The sequence below is a fragment of the Paramisgurnus dabryanus genome, chromosome 2 (assembly GCF_030506205.2).
Source record: "Paramisgurnus dabryanus chromosome 2, PD_genome_1.1, whole genome shotgun sequence".
Lineage (NCBI taxonomy): Eukaryota > Metazoa > Chordata > Actinopteri > Cypriniformes > Cobitidae > Paramisgurnus > Paramisgurnus dabryanus.
Window position 1 is genome coordinate 40,132,693 of NC_133338.1, and position 17,597 is coordinate 40,150,289.

General features: G+C 36.5%; 1 protein-coding gene across 2 annotated transcripts in view; it reads right to left on the reverse strand.

Annotated features, from left to right (window-relative positions):
- The window catches only part of LOC135778734 (neural-cadherin), a 300,864-nt gene that overhangs the window by 111,399 nt on the left and 171,868 nt on the right, over nucleotides 1-17,597 (reverse strand). For both annotated transcript variants that reach the window (XM_065289259.2, XM_065289258.2), the window contains exons 8-13: nucleotides 13,554-13,726; nucleotides 11,448-11,616; nucleotides 9,545-9,715; nucleotides 9,234-9,406; nucleotides 4,870-5,037; nucleotides 114-363 (exon numbers count right to left, since the gene is read on the reverse strand). In XM_065289259.2, coding sequence (XP_065145331.1) covers nucleotides 114-363; nucleotides 4,870-5,037; nucleotides 9,234-9,406; nucleotides 9,545-9,715; nucleotides 11,448-11,616; nucleotides 13,554-13,726 — 1,104 coding nt within the window. The remainder of the gene's footprint in view (nucleotides 1-113; nucleotides 364-4,869; nucleotides 5,038-9,233; nucleotides 9,407-9,544; nucleotides 9,716-11,447; nucleotides 11,617-13,553; nucleotides 13,727-17,597) is intronic.

The window sequence follows — 17,597 nt, forward strand, 5'->3', positions numbered from 1 at the left end:
TAATAAAAATTGTTTAAAAAAGTTTGTAAAAACTACTTAGCGCAAACTTTCAATTTTCAAGCATTTGTCCAAACTTGTTTTTTGTTGTTCCCAGTCTAAATGATGTTCTTTACCTGTGATGTTTATGTGAACAGTGGTGAATGCTGCTAGTGGTACAGGAGCCACGTTCTGAGCTCGAACCCTTAGCATGAAGTTGCGGGTGGTCTCATAATCCAGGGGCTCTGCAACTAGGATAGAGGCGGAGCCATCTTCACGATTTGGGGTTAGATAGAAACGAACAGGCATGTTGCTCTCTGGAACCAATCCATCCTCCAAGTTATAAGTCACTCTTGGGTCACCCAGTGGAGAAGTGGCCTTGATAGTCTAAAAGGAGGAAAGCGAAAGTACAATATTGATGCAATAATGTACAACGGGGTGTGCTTTACTGTAAATATCGTCATGTCTGATGGTCATTGTTAGGAAGACCCTATTTAGAACAAAACCTTTAGTACTTTATTGGTCTTATAAAATTATAACAACATAATGGGGCGGTTCCCCGGACAGGGATTAGACTAGTCCTAGACTAAAATAAATGAGAAAACAACTTTCACTGACATATCTTAAAATACATCAGTGCACATTTTGCCTCAAAATGCACACCAGTAATGTTTTTAGGAAGGCATGTTTATTAAAACTAGCTATATTTCCTAATTTAACTAAAGCTTTAAGATAATCCCTGTCCAGGAAACAAAGTCAGCTATGATTTATTGTAAATAAACCACAGCTTTCCAACAATCAGCTTCAAGGCTCAAACTATTGGTTTTCAATTCTAATATAAAAATTGGTAGTGACATTAAAGGAACCTCATGAAAAATATGCAATGTTATGAAAAAGAAACTGTACAGTGATTGAACATAGATTGATCACCACATACAACATCACAGACTTCAATAACTTCAAAAGTTAGATGGATATCAACTTGGGATGAAGGCAATATTATACAGCAAAAAAAGAAAAAAAGATCTTGTGACCTCATTTACAAGCCTTTACTATTGACAGTATATTGCTTGCATTCCGCAGACTGATGTTAGTCAGCTTCAAAATTCAACAACAGAAACATTATTGATGTTTTAAAATGAACACATTCATTTCCTAACACATATTTAATTCATTTTTAGGAAAATACGATGGTTGGTGTGCAGGTTTCGGTAATTTATGGGTATAAGACTTGCAGCAGAATACATGTGCATGTAGTGTATATAAAGATGAACAGAAGTGGATTTATGTAGCGGTCCTATTTACTCGCATCACTGGATTTTCTCTCTTCTGCTGAACGATGCACTGTTCTGTTCTATTCTCATCTCATCACATGACTCACAACAATGAAATCAATATCAAAGTAAATGCAGCAGGAAAAATAAACTGTGTATTTGCCACAACATAGATAACATGGAAGCACTTCAGAAACCTGCAATAACTAAATAATGGCAACATACAGGATTCAGCACTTTAGGGATCCAGTTAATCATATTAAATATATATAAGTGTCTGCTGAATACATAAATGTACATGTGTTCAGTTGTGTTTGTTACACACTGCAAAAAATGACTTTCTTACTTAGTACTTTTGTCTTGTTTTCAGAAGAAATATCTAAAAATTCTTAAATCAAGATGTATTTTCTTGATTAACAAAATGAGCTAAGAAAATAAGACAAAAAAGATACAATTTAAGTGAACACATACGGGTTCGGGTCTATATTTTAAACGATCAGCCAGGTCTGGGTCAGGTCTCAAACTATTACTTTCGGGCCCGGGTCTGTTTAAAATTGTGGGTAATACCCGAGTCGATCGGACTCGGAGAACACACACTCACATTCAAATAAAATATTTCAAATACACCAACAAACACTTGATGATCTGTCGCATAATTTTTTTCTATTTTTAACGCTCAAATTGCGTTAAGAAGTTTATATTTGGTTGCTCCAACCAGGCAGCTAATGCGCATGTGCTCTTGTAATGTTTCTATGGCTACCAGTCAGGAGCTTCTGCAGTGAGACGCAATGACTTCACCTTTGATAATTGGCTCTTTTATTTAGAGTAGAAGGCGCGACTTATTCTGCCATACCGCGCATTTTGCACTGACTTCTCCAATTTTTTAAATAATATTATTAATTGACCGTCTTGCTGTTATATTTAAAGTTTTCGCGCAGACTCTGCTCAAAGAGCACAGAGATGATAGCAAAGAAGTAAAGCTAACGAAAGCAGTAAGCAGTAAGCACTGAACGAGCAATCGTTTTTATAATCCAAAGGGGCAAACAGTATAAATTATTATGCAAGTTGAACAGATAAACAACAAATGTAAAACTACGTTATTCATCACAGTGACTGCAAAGTGAACTTTTAAAGCTGGAGTAAGAATTTCAATTGTCAAGAGAGGAATAACATGGCAATGAGGATTGTGCATTACAGTCAGGTACAAGGAGGAAAAGGGTAACTTCTATCTGTAAGACAAAAAGTTTAATTTTCGCTATTTGTTTATTGACTTTTTAATAACATTTAGCTTAAGAATATTTCCCGATCTGGTCCTGACCGGTCTGTGTCTTCTTGGACGGGTTCGGGTCCAGCTTTTAAATAATAAAGGGGTCTGGGTCGGTTCTGGGCCCAGCTTTCAAAATAACAGACAGGTCCGGGTCGGGGTCAGTGTAGCACATTTACGGGTCTCTTCGGGTTCGAGTAGGAATTGTTGGACCCATGTAGACCTATACTTAGAGGGGCTCAATGCTAATTAAATTCGGTAATACTGTACAAAGGAACTTTTGTTAAACTTCTCATTTAAATTGGGCTTTTAAAAAGATTTGAAGTTGAGATTGTTATTCTTCATATTTCCTGCCCTATATGGATTTATCACTGGTCTGCCTATTTCTGCTTTAGGAGAATTCAGTCTCTGTTTTGTAAATGGAAAAAAATATAAGCAAAGGTAAACAACAAATCTCGAAACTAAGCTTCCTATACAAACATGCAAAAAGCAATTATACGCAAGATAAATTACAAAGCCAAGAATGAGTTTTCTCTTTATATTTCCTTTTACTATTTTAATAGCATTTATTTCTTTATGGTGATGTTGCCCGGTTTATTTAATCTGCTCTTCATAAAATGTTCATTCACAATAATGATGGCCTCAATAGCAATAAGTATTCCAGGAAATTCTGCATATTAATGCGTTCAGCGCATTTGTTACCAAATGAAAGAGCAGAAAAATAAATGTCCATAAATAATATAGTGACTCATGGATTGGCTTATTTCCTAAACAGTGAATATAATAAAGCAGACTCCTTAAAATTTAAAGCAGTGGATCAGATAATTCATGGCTGAGAGAGGGAGATATACTGAAGTGGAAAATAAAGCTTAGACTATTTTTGAGCATCTTACTAGTTGTTTGAAAGGCTGTGTGTATGCGTGTGTACTGATTTGACCCACATAAATGTATACATAGATAGCCCCACATACAGTGAACATGTCCACCATTTTGGAAAAGTCCAATTCCAACTTCCATATTGGCTTCATCGAGGAGATCGGAAGGTTGCCTCTCGGTATTACTACAGTTACAGACTCATAGTGGCAGGGTTGCCAGATTTTCACAACAAAACCAAACCAATAGCCAAAATACAAACACTTTATTTTTATAAATAACATAATCCTTCAACTTTTAACCTGCAGGAAAAGCAATCCACGCCACGGAATTAAAAAATAATCACAGCAGAATTGGCAACACTGGTTAACGTACCGACTTGGACTTTTCCAATATGCCGAACAACTTGCGTACATAGTGGTCAATAAAAACAGCCACTAATGAGAGATCTATGTATATATATATCTATGATTTGACCTGCATCATGGGGACAAAAATGTAAAAACAATTTGTGTGAGGGACAGGGCATAGCAAATTAGCTCAGTATAAAAATGAAAAGTCTAGTTGACAGGAGTACCAACATGCTTTTGTGTGCACCCGTGAATGTGTTTTGTGACAGACAATGCTGTGCGGTCGAGCAGAAAGCAGAGACTGTCAGTTGTAGGCGCTAGTACATGACGGTGAAGTTGACAGTGTCTGGGAACTCGTGGCCCTTACAGAATATCCACAAATGCATTGTGGAATTAAAACTCCTACACATCCATCACAGCATTCCTTCAGCACACATTTGAAAGACATGGTAATGAATAGTGTGCCTCAAAGGCAAAAGTATTAAATTACTCATAACACGTTTATGTTTGCTTTGGTTTTCAATTTAAGTATACTTAGCAATAGTGAATCAACATCAATATAAATATCTGAGACCATTATAAAGTGTTTGTTACCTTCTAATCCCCAGTGCTATAGACCCCTTCAAGGTTTGTAAACATTGAATGACTATCGGGTGCGCGCGCAGCATGGGGTCAAACGGTTCATACAATCGAGGCTTTAAAATTTAATCTAACAGGGCTGAAAAATGATGACTTACCTCAAATGAAGTGAGCACTACAATCACAAGCCTCTTTGATATTTGTATTGTTCCCGTCTGCACGTTAATAGCTTGCAGCTGCAGATGTCGTATTTTTTTGTTTTTGAGATTCTGCATGAATCGCGAAAACTTAACGGAAGACCTGGCGCGATTTTCAGAGCCCACGGCATTTTTACGATACCGAATAACACGCAACTCAATCTGCTGTATTGACTTTTCTGACCCCGACATGCGCAGTGGGAACCGCCTGTGACGTGAACCGTGAAGGGGTCTATTATTTAAATGAAATAAAAGGGAGGCTCACATTTACATACTAAAGCATCGGTCCTTCAGCTATAGCACATTAGACGTTCCAGCACATTATACCTCCTTAGAGATATATGTTAAGTACATACCACAACTGGAGTGTCTCTGACAGTGTTTTCAGGTATGACAACCTCGTAGCTGTCCTTCTCCCACTGTGGCGGCTGGTTCTTCACGTTAGTAATGGTGACTGCCAGCTCAACTGAACTGCTGCGGTTTCCTCCATCTGTAGCTATGATCTGCCTGCTGATGTAGGTCCTCTGGACACAAACACATAGTGTTAATTTACTGACATGCCAAATACAATACAGTTTAAAATGAATGTTTACAGTTCTAGAGCTCTTATTGTTTTATATTTTACCCAGAATTTGCATTGATATATAGTTAAAATGCATTAATATTTGTGACCCTGGACCACAAAACCAGTCATATGGGTCATTATTTTGCTGAGATACAACTATTTAAAAATGTAGATGGAAAAAAAAATCAAAATATTTTAAAAACCTTTAAAGTTGTTCAAATAACGTCATTATTTACAGTATACAGTAGGAAATGTGCAAAATATCTTCATGGAAATATGACAATCCATCAAGGAAATATTTACTACATTTATTTTTTAATGTAAACAGTCATTTCACAATTTATTTTTGGAAATTATTTAATTTTATGTTAAAAATCATCTAATATGGATTTTTTTTCCTGGTCTCAGGTGTCCCCAGAATGTGCCTGTGAAACTTCAGATCCAAATACCCTTTAGATTATTTATGATGCCATGTTGAAAATGTCAATTTTGGGTGTGCAGGAAAAAGTGCTATATAAAGTCACCATGAAACGGAAGAAGCGATTGTCTTATTTTCCCTGTGGTGATGTATATCTGAGTGAAAAGGCTTCTGAATTGAAAAAGATAGGGCTGGACTTCAATTTGTCCATCGTGAATTGATTGGATAGTTTGAAGTTGTGTCATGTTGCTATTTGTTAATAGCTGCAATCTTTCCCTGACCCCGCCCACCTGTCATACCATATGACCGAAGTAAAAAGAGATCGTTTCGAGGAGGGGAGGAGATTTTCATTTTTGATTAAAGATTATGAGAGCACAATATTCGAAAACAAATTACAGTTTTTCATTTCAATTTCATTGCAACTTTAAATGCAAATGAGCTGCTGCTTTCCTCCCAGTTTACTGTTATCTATACTAAAAACATACAGCGTTTTTAATAAGACAATCATCCTACTTCGTTGTTTAGAATGATCATGCTGTAATGAGTTATGTAAAGAAGATTTAAAACAGAATTTATGACCTATCTCAGGTCTTTAGATGGTTATTGGCAGGGTGGTTAGAGTAGTTATAGAGTCTTTGGGCTTGTTACCCAAAGGTCGCCAGTTTGAGTCTTACAGCTGAGAGGTTGCAACTGAGGTGCCCATGAGCAAGGCACCTGTCTGCCATTTGCTCCCTGGGTGCTGCAGTGATACTTGCAGTGTGTGTGTTCACTCCTCACTGGGATGGGTTAAATGCAATTTCGAGTATGGTTACCATACTTGACAAAACATGTCACATTCACACTTTAAAGGAATGTTTCTCAAACTTTTTCTTCCATTCTCCACTTTGGAGGTAGGGAAGGGTTCCGAGCCCCACCTGTCCCCAATCACCCCAACAAAATGTTAATCACGTAAGCTTTAATTTAAACTGTTGAAATCCTATTTTGATCACATCATATTTTAAAACATAACAGCATTAAACAATTTCAATAGAGAAAATAAATGTGCAAATGTATTATCACTTTGCATGTAATAAAAACTTTGTTCAAAAGTAAACATTAATAATGCATTAATTTCGGCTGGCTTTTTGGTTGATTAGGTCCACTGGTTGTCTTGGTTTTTTTCTGCTGGTGCCGAATCTTTAGTTTTCATTCCGTGTCACAAACTTATCCATTGTTAACTTTTGAGCCTCTCCACATTAAAGTTTTTGATCCGCTTCAATTAACATTCAACATTAATTCATTCTTGTCGGCTATGGTTCCGTGTGGTTTTATTTTACAGTATAATGTTTTTTAAGTTAGGGTTATATTTAAATGTGTCATTTTTAATGTATGTTCAATAGAGATGGGCACAAAAATGACGAAATTTCCTCCCGTTTGTCACGCCCCACTTGTAATGTTCCTATTGCCTACCATTGGGGACCGTCCCTCACATTTTGAGAAACGCTGCTTTAAAGCGACGTCAGTTTGCTCAGAAAATACCAACAGCTTGTCCCATGAGACTGTTGAGGTTTGTACATTAAACACTGGTGACTTTGCTGTGTGGGATTTTTATCATAACAGTGTGGTTGTGTACACACACAGGCGACACACAATTATGTTTAAACAAAGTTTTTATATTAGGTGAACTTTAACTCTAAATAACATTATGTCCCATAAATTCTACTAAAGCCTTTTTAAACTACTTCTCAAAACTTTATTTTATAAAGTGCATGTGATTACCAAGGAGACAATGATAAAGAGCATGCTTAAAAAAGTAAAAGAAAAACAACCACATAATACTTTTACTGTGAGTCACTTTTTTAGTCAAGCTGTAATTTTGACAAATTAAACATTATGGACAAAAAGATGCATTATTTAGCATACACATATTGTGTATTTTATTCCATATGGGGGCATTTTCCCAGACAGGGTTTAGATTATTCCAGGACTAGGTCTTAGTCATTTTAGTCTGGGATTAAAATAAGTCCTCTCTGAGAAACTGACCCCATGTGACCCTATTAGCAGTGGCGGTCGGTGACTTATTTTTCGAGGGCGCTCGATGCAAAGTTCGTCACAACATGTATGTAGACCGTCATTTGTGTGTTGTTTATTTTTTCAAAATATGTTTCCTGTGCGTCGAGAGATCCTGTGTGCATCACGTGACTTGTCAAAATAAGTGCCTGCTGCAGATGCGTCTAAAGGGTTTATGATAAAAGAGACGCTCGCGTTCGCCAGATACTCGCATAATCTCATGCGTAATCAGAGTTTAGTGTTAAGGGAGTGCCTTGCGTGTATTTTGTGAACGTGAGCATCTCTTTTATCATAAACGGTTTTGACACCGGTGCAGCAGGCACTTATTTTGACAAAACACATGATGCACATGGTTTAGATCACGCAAGAAACACATATTTTGAAAACGCAGGCAACACACATGACACTCCAAACTTATTTTGAATCTGCACCCCTCGGATAAGCAGTCACGAGCTGCTTCTGCATATTAGACTAGTCCTTGACTAAAATTAATGTAAGAGCTGTCCAAACTGAAAACAACTTGCACTGACATATCTTAAAATACATCAGTGCCATTTGTATTGCCTTAAAATGCACACAATTGATGTTTTTAGTAAGGCATGTTTGTTAAAAGTAGTTATATTTCCTAATTAAGCTAAGGTATAGTTCTGGCTTATGATAATCCCTGTCTGGGAAACTGCCCCTAAATGTTTTGAATGTCATTCAACACATCAATATCAACATTTGATAAATCTCATTCGAGATTTTGCAGAAAAATAACAAAAAATAGATAATAAGATGAATCGCATGCTGGACGTTGTTTTTAGTGAAATTAAATAAACCAGTGAAAGTGTGAAAAGACTTTCCAAGTCCACAGAGCAAAATTGTGCGCACATTTGAAGAAACTGTGTGGGGTATTTTAAAGAAAATTCTTTCTTTAATTATGATGTTTTATTCTCAATCACTGTATGTGTATGTGTTGTCAGTTCAGTGCAGTTTGTGTCACTGTTCACAGCAATATTCTCTGTATAATAAAAGTAGAATGATGTTAAATGACAGCTCAACAATTTCCCCCACCCTCTGTAATCACATACAAAACGTACACACATACAAACAAACAAACATATAGACAGACGCACAAAACCTCACTATATACGTGCACCAGCTGACATTAGACCTTGGTAGTCATGGCAACAACTTTACAAAGGTTGACAAAAGTGGTCCAATATCAAAAGATTTCAAATCTAAACACCTACTCACACTCTCATGAACAAATACACATCAATAATCGCTATTAATGCTTAAACAAGTCTTTTGTGCTACATTTCTATGTATTCTATGGCATTTCAGTGACTGCTTTTACAAAAAACACAAATATCCGTAAAAGACCTTGTTAGCAGCCAATCAATGGTCAAGGCTGGATGCTCTGAATAACAGCTCCAGACCTGCTACAAGTGTGAAACTTCTTAAATCCACAAAAGAACTATATAATATTCATTTTAAGGCAAGCCCAATTTTGGATTCATTTCAGCACACCTCCTGACCTCTATTACGGTTTAATGAGTCATTCTGCTGAACAGTATTTCTGTAAAGGCTCCAGTCTGAAACTTGTGTTAAAAATCAACCCTCCTGACCTTCCCTGTGAAGCGCCCACACACTCACAGGTAAATGCAGTATTGTCTTAAAAACCTGTGTGAAGCAGGGCTGACCTGAGAGATGGGTTGGTTTACGTAGACCCAGCCTGTGAGGGGATTTACTCGCAGGTACTCTGGCTGTTCTCCAGACATGGAGTAAGTGATGGCTGCATTAGTGCTGTAATCATCATCGTGTGCAGCCACTCGCAGAAAACTGGTACCGATCATTGTGTCCTCTCGCAGGAAATCTGTCAGAGGAAGACATAAGGCGCTTAAAACCAAGTAGGCTGGAAACACTAATGCTGATACGCATTCAGAAGATGGTCTTAAACTATTCGAGCTCGTGCGCAATAGTCTTGAAAGAGAAATGAATGGGAGTCGCTTACACTCATAGCGCAGGTTCTCAAATTTGGGGCTGTTGTCATTCTCATCCATGATTTGGATGTTGAGTTGGCAGATGCCTATGAGCGGGTCTGCCGCTTGGTCGGTGGCCGTCACTGTTACTGCGTACTCTCTCTGCCTCTCACGATCAAACTTGATTGCAGTTGCAATAGCACCTGAATGACAGTGATATAAAATTAACCAGCTTCTCCACACATTCTCCTAAAAGACCCTGGTATATAATGATGAAGTGAAATAGATATTCATGGAACGAAAACGAAAACCAGAAACTTTAATAAAATGCATGTTCAGGAATAGAATCATTTGTTTAAAATTGTGGTAACCGGTTAATACCGTTATTTTTTTCGTTCTTTGACAAGATTTCTGTGCAATACTCTGTGAAGTTCACTTCCGGTTGTCATTGATTCAAGCCCAAGTATCTAATGCTCAATCATAAGAGGTAAATATTGTAGGTTACCAAGTATCTCACGATGTTTGTTTTTTACTAATTAGTGGTGTAACAGATTGCAGTTGTTCCGTAATCTGTAGAGATCACAACCCACGGTTCGGCTCGCATGCTATTGGTGGATTAATACGCAAATTTAAATAGGGTAAAACTTGATCATTTGCACTTAAGTGATTTAAACAATTTAACCGCAAAAGGCGCTAAAGTTAGCAATTTTCTTAACGTACAGACGCACATGCAGTTGTATGTGTCCGGTCCAACTCCAATCAAATGTGATTTTCCCTATGCCCTTCAAAGATCAGAACTCTTGATGTATAAACTTGAGAGAGAGTTGCGCTACTGTGTCTCATACTGTAGTCCAGTAAAATACATTTGGCGAATAAAGCACTGAAAAACAACGTAATTTTCACTTTATGTGGAGCGGCATAAACAGTCTTCTTCCCGAAGCGCCGTTTGGAATTCGTCTTCCGTCTGTGTGTGTGCACGTGTTTAAGTGCACTCAACAAATGTAGGCATTTCAGAATTACACTTATGCCACTTACATAATGTAGCCTTTTTTAATGTTTAATGACAAGATACAGACTTCAGGAAAATTATGTAGACTAATAATTTAAGTTTAATGTCCTAATGATCAGCTTACTTATTTATATGTCCCAGAGCTGGCATGGAACGTTATTAACCAGTTCAGGAACTTTATTTTTTGTTCCAACCGGTTCAGGAATGTCAATTTTAGGGTTGAACCGTAAACCGGAAATGTTAAAATACTGTTTCTGTTCGGAACAAACCAATTGGGAAAAGTTATCTTTCAAAGCCCTGATATTTTTACATTCTGTACCTGGATTCACCTCACTTTGTCAAATCTTTACAGCTTCCCATTTGATTTTGAAAAGTCATCGCAAATGTGTCTCACGTTTTCTCTCACTGCAATGCACTCCTATTTTTTCACTTTATTCTTGTCCATAAAAGGCACAATGATTGAGGTCCACTGAACAGTTACATTTCACAAGGCATTCAATTTCTTTAAAAAGTGGGCTTGAGACGACATATTTAAATGCTGTCTTTTCTTTCCATCTGAGAGTTGGCACCTTCTGAAAGGCTATGATTATAGTGAATTAAACTCAAGTTTGAATTTATAAAAATACTTGAATTCCATAGTAAGTGGCCACCAAAGAGAGAGAGAGAGAGAGAGAGAGAGAGAGAGAGAGAGAGACCAAGAACTGATGAGATTATTAGAGTGTGCTTAATAGGAAATATTAAAAAGGCCGCATTAACCAGTTACCCCTTACGTAACTAATAATGTTCTGTACCTGTTCAACTCTTTCCAAAAATCATCTAAATGACTTTTGATTAAGTTCAAAGAAATGACAATAGATACCATCTACCTTCATACTCTCAGTAAAGTTAATTCCTTAATGCGTGTAAGTGCGTTATAATCATTGTACCTGTTTCTGGATCGATGCTGAATGCAGGAACAGTGCTGTCTTTATGCATGAACCCATATGTTACTTTTCCATTTGCTCCTTCATCAGCATCTATGGCATGAACCTGTAGCACGAATGTCCCAGCTGGCTTATTTTCTAAAACCGAGGCGCTGTCCTTATACTCGAGACACTGTGAACATAGAAGTAGAGAAAGAAAGTGAGAAAATGAAAGTCAGAGCCAGATGTCACAAGATAAGCAGGGCTACAGCAGTTATATAGCAGACACTTTCCTATACCGAGTGATGTACGGTATAGTGCACTTATTACAAAGGCCGAATTCAGCTGAAGCGGCTTGCCTAAAGGCCCTCTGGGGATAGCTGAATTCAGCAGCTCTCTAGTTTTATGAACCTTTAACCTTTGGTTTACTAGCTTTGGCAAGCTGCAACCAACTTGTACAAGGCAACCAAAAATCACACACAAGAGATGTCATGAAAAAAGCCATTATTGCCTTTAAAATTAAACTGGATTGTAAACAGATAGAATCCAATGGTCACCAAATCTTTATCCGAACAAAAAATAATTAATCTAGACAAGCAACCAAAGTAACAAAATAAACACATGGATTGAAGGATAGTGAGATAAAATGGACACAGGTATAAAGAATGGAAGAAGATGCGATTATATCTTTGGTTCTGTTAAGATTCATCTTGCTTTTATAATTGAAGTGCCCTTTAAGTGCCCTTGAATCAATTCCATTTTACTGAATCTGTGAAGAAATATGCTTGGTTAATTTACAACCCACACAGCTTCTTCATCCTCATATGTGTGTATATAAAATCATTACATAAGACAACTGTGCCTCGTCTTCATCATTAGTTTACTCAGCTTAAGATTAGATGAGATTCAAACATAGTAACTAAATCCGTTTAGAAAGGCAAGGTATTCCCAAATCGGTCCACCAGCCCTTTCTTTGATGGCCACGTCTGACACCTAATTAATAGCAAGGGACCTGTTTCTATCTTAGATGGTCGGTTTCATTGCCCTGCTAACTAAAATACAGTACTTAGCTCTGTGTTGTTCAATCAGTCAGGTGAGCGGGAAATCCCATAAGGTTGGAGGCGCAAACATCAAACCCTATGCCTCTCATGAGCCCTTCTTGTGACCTCCAAAAAGCTGACACTAAAACACACAGGCACTGAGCATACAAATGAATGAAGTACACAGAGAAGCTCTGTAGTCACTGATCTTCACAAGTCCTAATAGTTTGGTATTCCATAACACAGACATGATGGGCAATGGGAAGAAGTTCGCTTCTTAGCTACAACCGCTCCTTTCCACATAAAGAGACATACAAAGGAATTCTAAGAAACTAAGAAAAAAAAACTAAATAATGAGTAGTGGCTATTGATACGCAGATTGCAAAGAAAACAAAAGGGCCGAAGGTAAGAATAAAAACAGACAAGTTCAAAAAAAGTCTGAAACATGTCTGGCGCATGAATGTTTTATTTATTTGTTTAGTTTCGAGAGGTCTTGCTTTGTACACTTTCAACTGTTCAAGACCTGGCATTTGGCTTTCCTATGCCAACTCAAAAAACAGATATATATCTTACGTTATTTTTGGGAGAGAAACGTGAACAAAATGCTCCTGAGGAGACCTGAAGAGAAGTTTTTAAGTAGCCTACCAAACATTGGCTCACAGCCAAGAATCTCCTCACCTCACTGAAGAGCCTAGGGGGGATTAAGACCCTCTAAAGATCTCCAGCATAGCACTCAACCCATATTTACTAAAGACCTCAGGCATAGAGTGGACCCATAATGATTCAGCACATATTTCACAGACTTAATTAAAACAGTCTTCGGATGATCAAGTTAAAGCACAGGTTGTCCTGTTAATAATATCTCTTGAGAGGGTATGATAAATAGGGAGGAAAGAGATACAAAATATTGTAGAGACAGAAGCAAGAGAGAGTGCGCAGCTGAAAAAGGTTACTAACCGACCACCGGAAGCTGGGGTAACCAAACATTTTCTGTCATTTATCGATTTTAACAACAACGATAGTATATCAAATTGCTTTCAGCCACAAAAAAATTGGGATTATAGAAATAGATTATTAAAAAACATCATACCTTTTCAAACACAGGCTTGTTGTTGTTGACATCATCTACTCCAACAATGACCTGGGCAGTGGCAGAGAGTGACTGGGGACCACCGGAGGCATTGTCATCTGTTGCTGTTATGTTCAGAGTATATTTCATTCCTTGAAGTTTAGGTGGAGGACTGGAGCGGAGACGGATCAATCCTAGATGGGTCAAAGACATCAACCACTAATTTCATCTTAATCCCACACAAACTTCATTTGAATATTAATGGAAGCTCTTTAAAGTCAATTAACTTTAATGTTCTCTATTAATATGATATTGTTGGAATAAGATAAAACAAGTTATATTGAGGTAACTGAATAAAAAGTGTCTTAAAGGATATTTACAGTACACTAGCGTTTATTTCTCTTGAGGAAATTAAAAGGTTTTAATGTAAAGCAGAATATCTTGACAACAGTGTATAGATCACTTGTGGAACCGGTTATAACCTTTAATATGGTATCTTGGTTTAATTTCTTATCAAATGAAAACAGGAAGAAATTAATACGAGTAATGATCCAGGCATCCAAAATTACGGGGTCCCCTCAAATAAATCCAAAAGATCTGCATTATAGTGCATTCAATTGGAAGGCTGCTTCCATTTTTACAGACTCCCTTCATCATTCGCATCACTTTTTTTAGCTGCTCCCATCAGGGTGTCGGTTCAGAGCTCCACTGGCCAAAAACAAAGCTTATAGAAGCTCTTTATTCCAACTGCAATTACTATTTTAAACCAGTCCCTCCAGAAAAATGTGACTATGCGATCGCATGATTCAACGAATAATCAGTCAAAGTCTGCATATTTATGCGCTAGCCGCATTTTTTCAAATACGCCGCACTTTCGAAGCATAAATTGCAGATTTCCGTGTGCAAAATATGCGGGGCTGGCATGATTTCATAATCCCCGCCTTTTCGTAGCAAAAATCACATATATCTTAGCAGAAAGTACACTGAAAAAAATGATTCATTGAATTTAATCATTTTTTTTAAGGTAAGTGGTTGCAATCAATTTATTTAAGCTACATTTAAACAAAAGTTTTATATTTTATGTTACTTTACTAATCTTTTTTGTTTAAATGTAGCTTAAATAAATTTATTGCAACCACTTACCTTAATTTATTAAATTCAATGAATCATTTTTTTCAGTGTAGAAAGATGTAGCATTTACTTCACACAAGCGCAGTCATGTGCCCTGTTGTCATGGGAAAGTTATAAAGTGACGTGATTATGTGATGTAAACATCATTGAAAAGCTGCAAAAGCTGCAAAGTTCCTGCAGTTTTTGCAAGTTCATGCAATTTTTGAAAGTTCCTGCAATTTCATCACATAAAATTGCATAAATATCCTGCATATTCCATCGCAATTGAAGGATTTTTGATCACAAAAAACTCAGTGTTTTTCTGGAAGGACTGTTAAACCAAAAAGGCCAAATAGATTTAATTAACTGGCTCCTATTTTATTTATTTCTTATAGTTGTTTTATTAGATTTGTTTGATGTTGTCTGATTTAATTTTTGTATACATTCAAGCCTTCTTTACCCAAGGCAATTTATTATCAGTGGTTAATAGACAATAAAGTTTTATTTTAATTGAATTGAATTGAAATGAACTACTCATTAGAGTCTCATACAACCAATATAGAGGTGGTATACTATTTAAATTTAAAACTGAATCTTAATTATGTCATCACAGAAGTGAAATGTTGTGTAAGCATATATCACAAAAGCAGATCAGCTTTTTCTAAAAAACATGCTTAAAGTAGCTTTGCGTACACAGAATGTTCATACCTATCGATTTAGACACACAAGTGACCAGTGTTGGGCAGTAATTACTAGTTACTAGCAACTAGTTACAGTTATAATATTATTTTCCCTATTAACTAATAGTGTAACTAATTACTAATAAAATTTTGTAATAATATTACAGTTACCATCCCCCAAAATTGCTAGTTTCCCATTACTTTTTGTCACAACCACTGATGATTTAAATTTTAAAATACAAACACCCCTATTTATTTTCATAATCGCTGTGCGTGTATGCACGTGAAGCCACAATGCAGGAAACTAGCTTTATTTTGTGCTGCCAAAATGTTTGGTTGGTGCCACCTGCTTGCAGATTTTTATTTGCTTTAATAAATTACAGGTGTGAAAGTTGTTTAAAAAAAATAGTTTGAGACAGTTGTACTCTTCATTTGTCTGTAACCTTCATGAATTCACAGACTGCAAAAATGATGCAATAGACTCTATGCACGCTTAACTTCCACGTTTGACTCAAGGCTGCCCTTCAGTTTCTGGTACGGGAGATTTAAAGCAGATTGACGGCAGAATCGCTAAAATGTACTGGATTTACCCAAATTTACAATCTATGATGTGTGAAGAATTGGCCAGATGGGCAAACTCAAGAAAGGTTTCAAGTTTTATGTGTTGTCTTATCTCTGTAATCATTAAGATATGTTAGCCTGTACTAGCAGAGCTTAAATTGTGCTGTTTTTTATGATTCGTCCAGCAGGCTGATCACGTTACTGTAGTAATATATTAATATTTTTGTAATGTTGTCTTAAAATTTCAGGTACAGTAACATAACAGATGCAAATGAGATCTTACTGTTACTGCTATATGAGGAAAAAGCAACAACACATGCAGCAGAACTGATAGCTTAAATGTGACGTTTTGAGTTTTTACTGTTTAAAACTAATGTTTATTTTGGTATATTCACATTGATTGTCAAAAAAAATGTACTGGGTTATTTTTGATTTAGTATCTTGAAACATTAGAGGATGTAAAGAACAAATTTAAGCAAAAAGGACTATTGACTATGGTAAAGTCTTAATACGCTGTTTATTAAGTTTGTTGTGTGTATATGTGTGTTATTTTTCTCTGAAGTTATTCTTGTTGTCATTGATATTAATTTCCTATTTGTCTTTTGCATTTTTAATTAATAATTAAGCATACATAAATACACAAAATATGAGTTTTTACTGTTCTAACATTTAGCTTGTATAACCACAGATGTTATTTTTGCTAGTTCTGATGGTAACAATTATACAAAATTCAGAAGTATATCAACAACAGATGAATAGCACTGTTATCGGTGCAATTTCTAGCTAAAACTAGTGGTAATCCAGATACAGGGTAGCTGTGTAAAACTCGTCATGCTTTCTATTAAGTCTAATGCTGTAAACACTGACACACAGCAGTGGTGGCTAGAAGTTCTGTCCTTCCATCTTTAAAAATATACTATCATACGTTTAAATGTCATTATGGTATTAAGTGTTGAGTATAAGTTTTTTCTATTTAAAGTAAACAAGCATCAACAAAATTAGCTGTGTTACTTTGGCTGTTTTGGCAACTAATGTTCCTAAATATCATAGCGCTCTATGACTGGCAGAAGTAGGCCAGCATCCTGAGATTTTACCGTCAAGCGCCGCCGTGCATAGAGTCAATTAACAATTTTTGTGGTGTAATGGAAAAGAAATGTAACTAGTAGTGTAACTAATTACTGTTGGCTGGGAGTAAAAGTAAAGTTATAGTATTACTTTTGAAAGGCGTAACTAGTAATGAGTAGGGGTGCGTGGGGCAAAAAATAACACAGGGTTAGTTGTAACACGGACTGTTTACATTGTTGCCCAAGGTTGAGCAAGGTTGGTTTGGTTTCCGGTATTTTTTCACACTGGCAAAAGACGATCTCTTGCAAATTATTGGAAATGTATAATGTTTTTCCAGAGAGTTATTGATAAATGAGTGTTTTGATGGCATGTAAGTAAATGTTTTAATCATATGTTTTTTTCGGTTTCTAAGTTGGGTGTGTAAGATACCAAATCCAATGCTATGTCATATTAATCAGTGTCTTGTTGACTAAAACATAGCTTCATTTTGAAATATGTCTGCAGCTCTTAGCAACTTTTTTGGTGGGCTTGAAAATATTTTGACCCAGCTGGGTTAATTGTAACGCGGTGTTACAACTAACCCGCTAACGTTAGCATAATTCTTCCAGTTGTTTTAAATAGGCTACACACGAATGATTGCTGGCTTCCA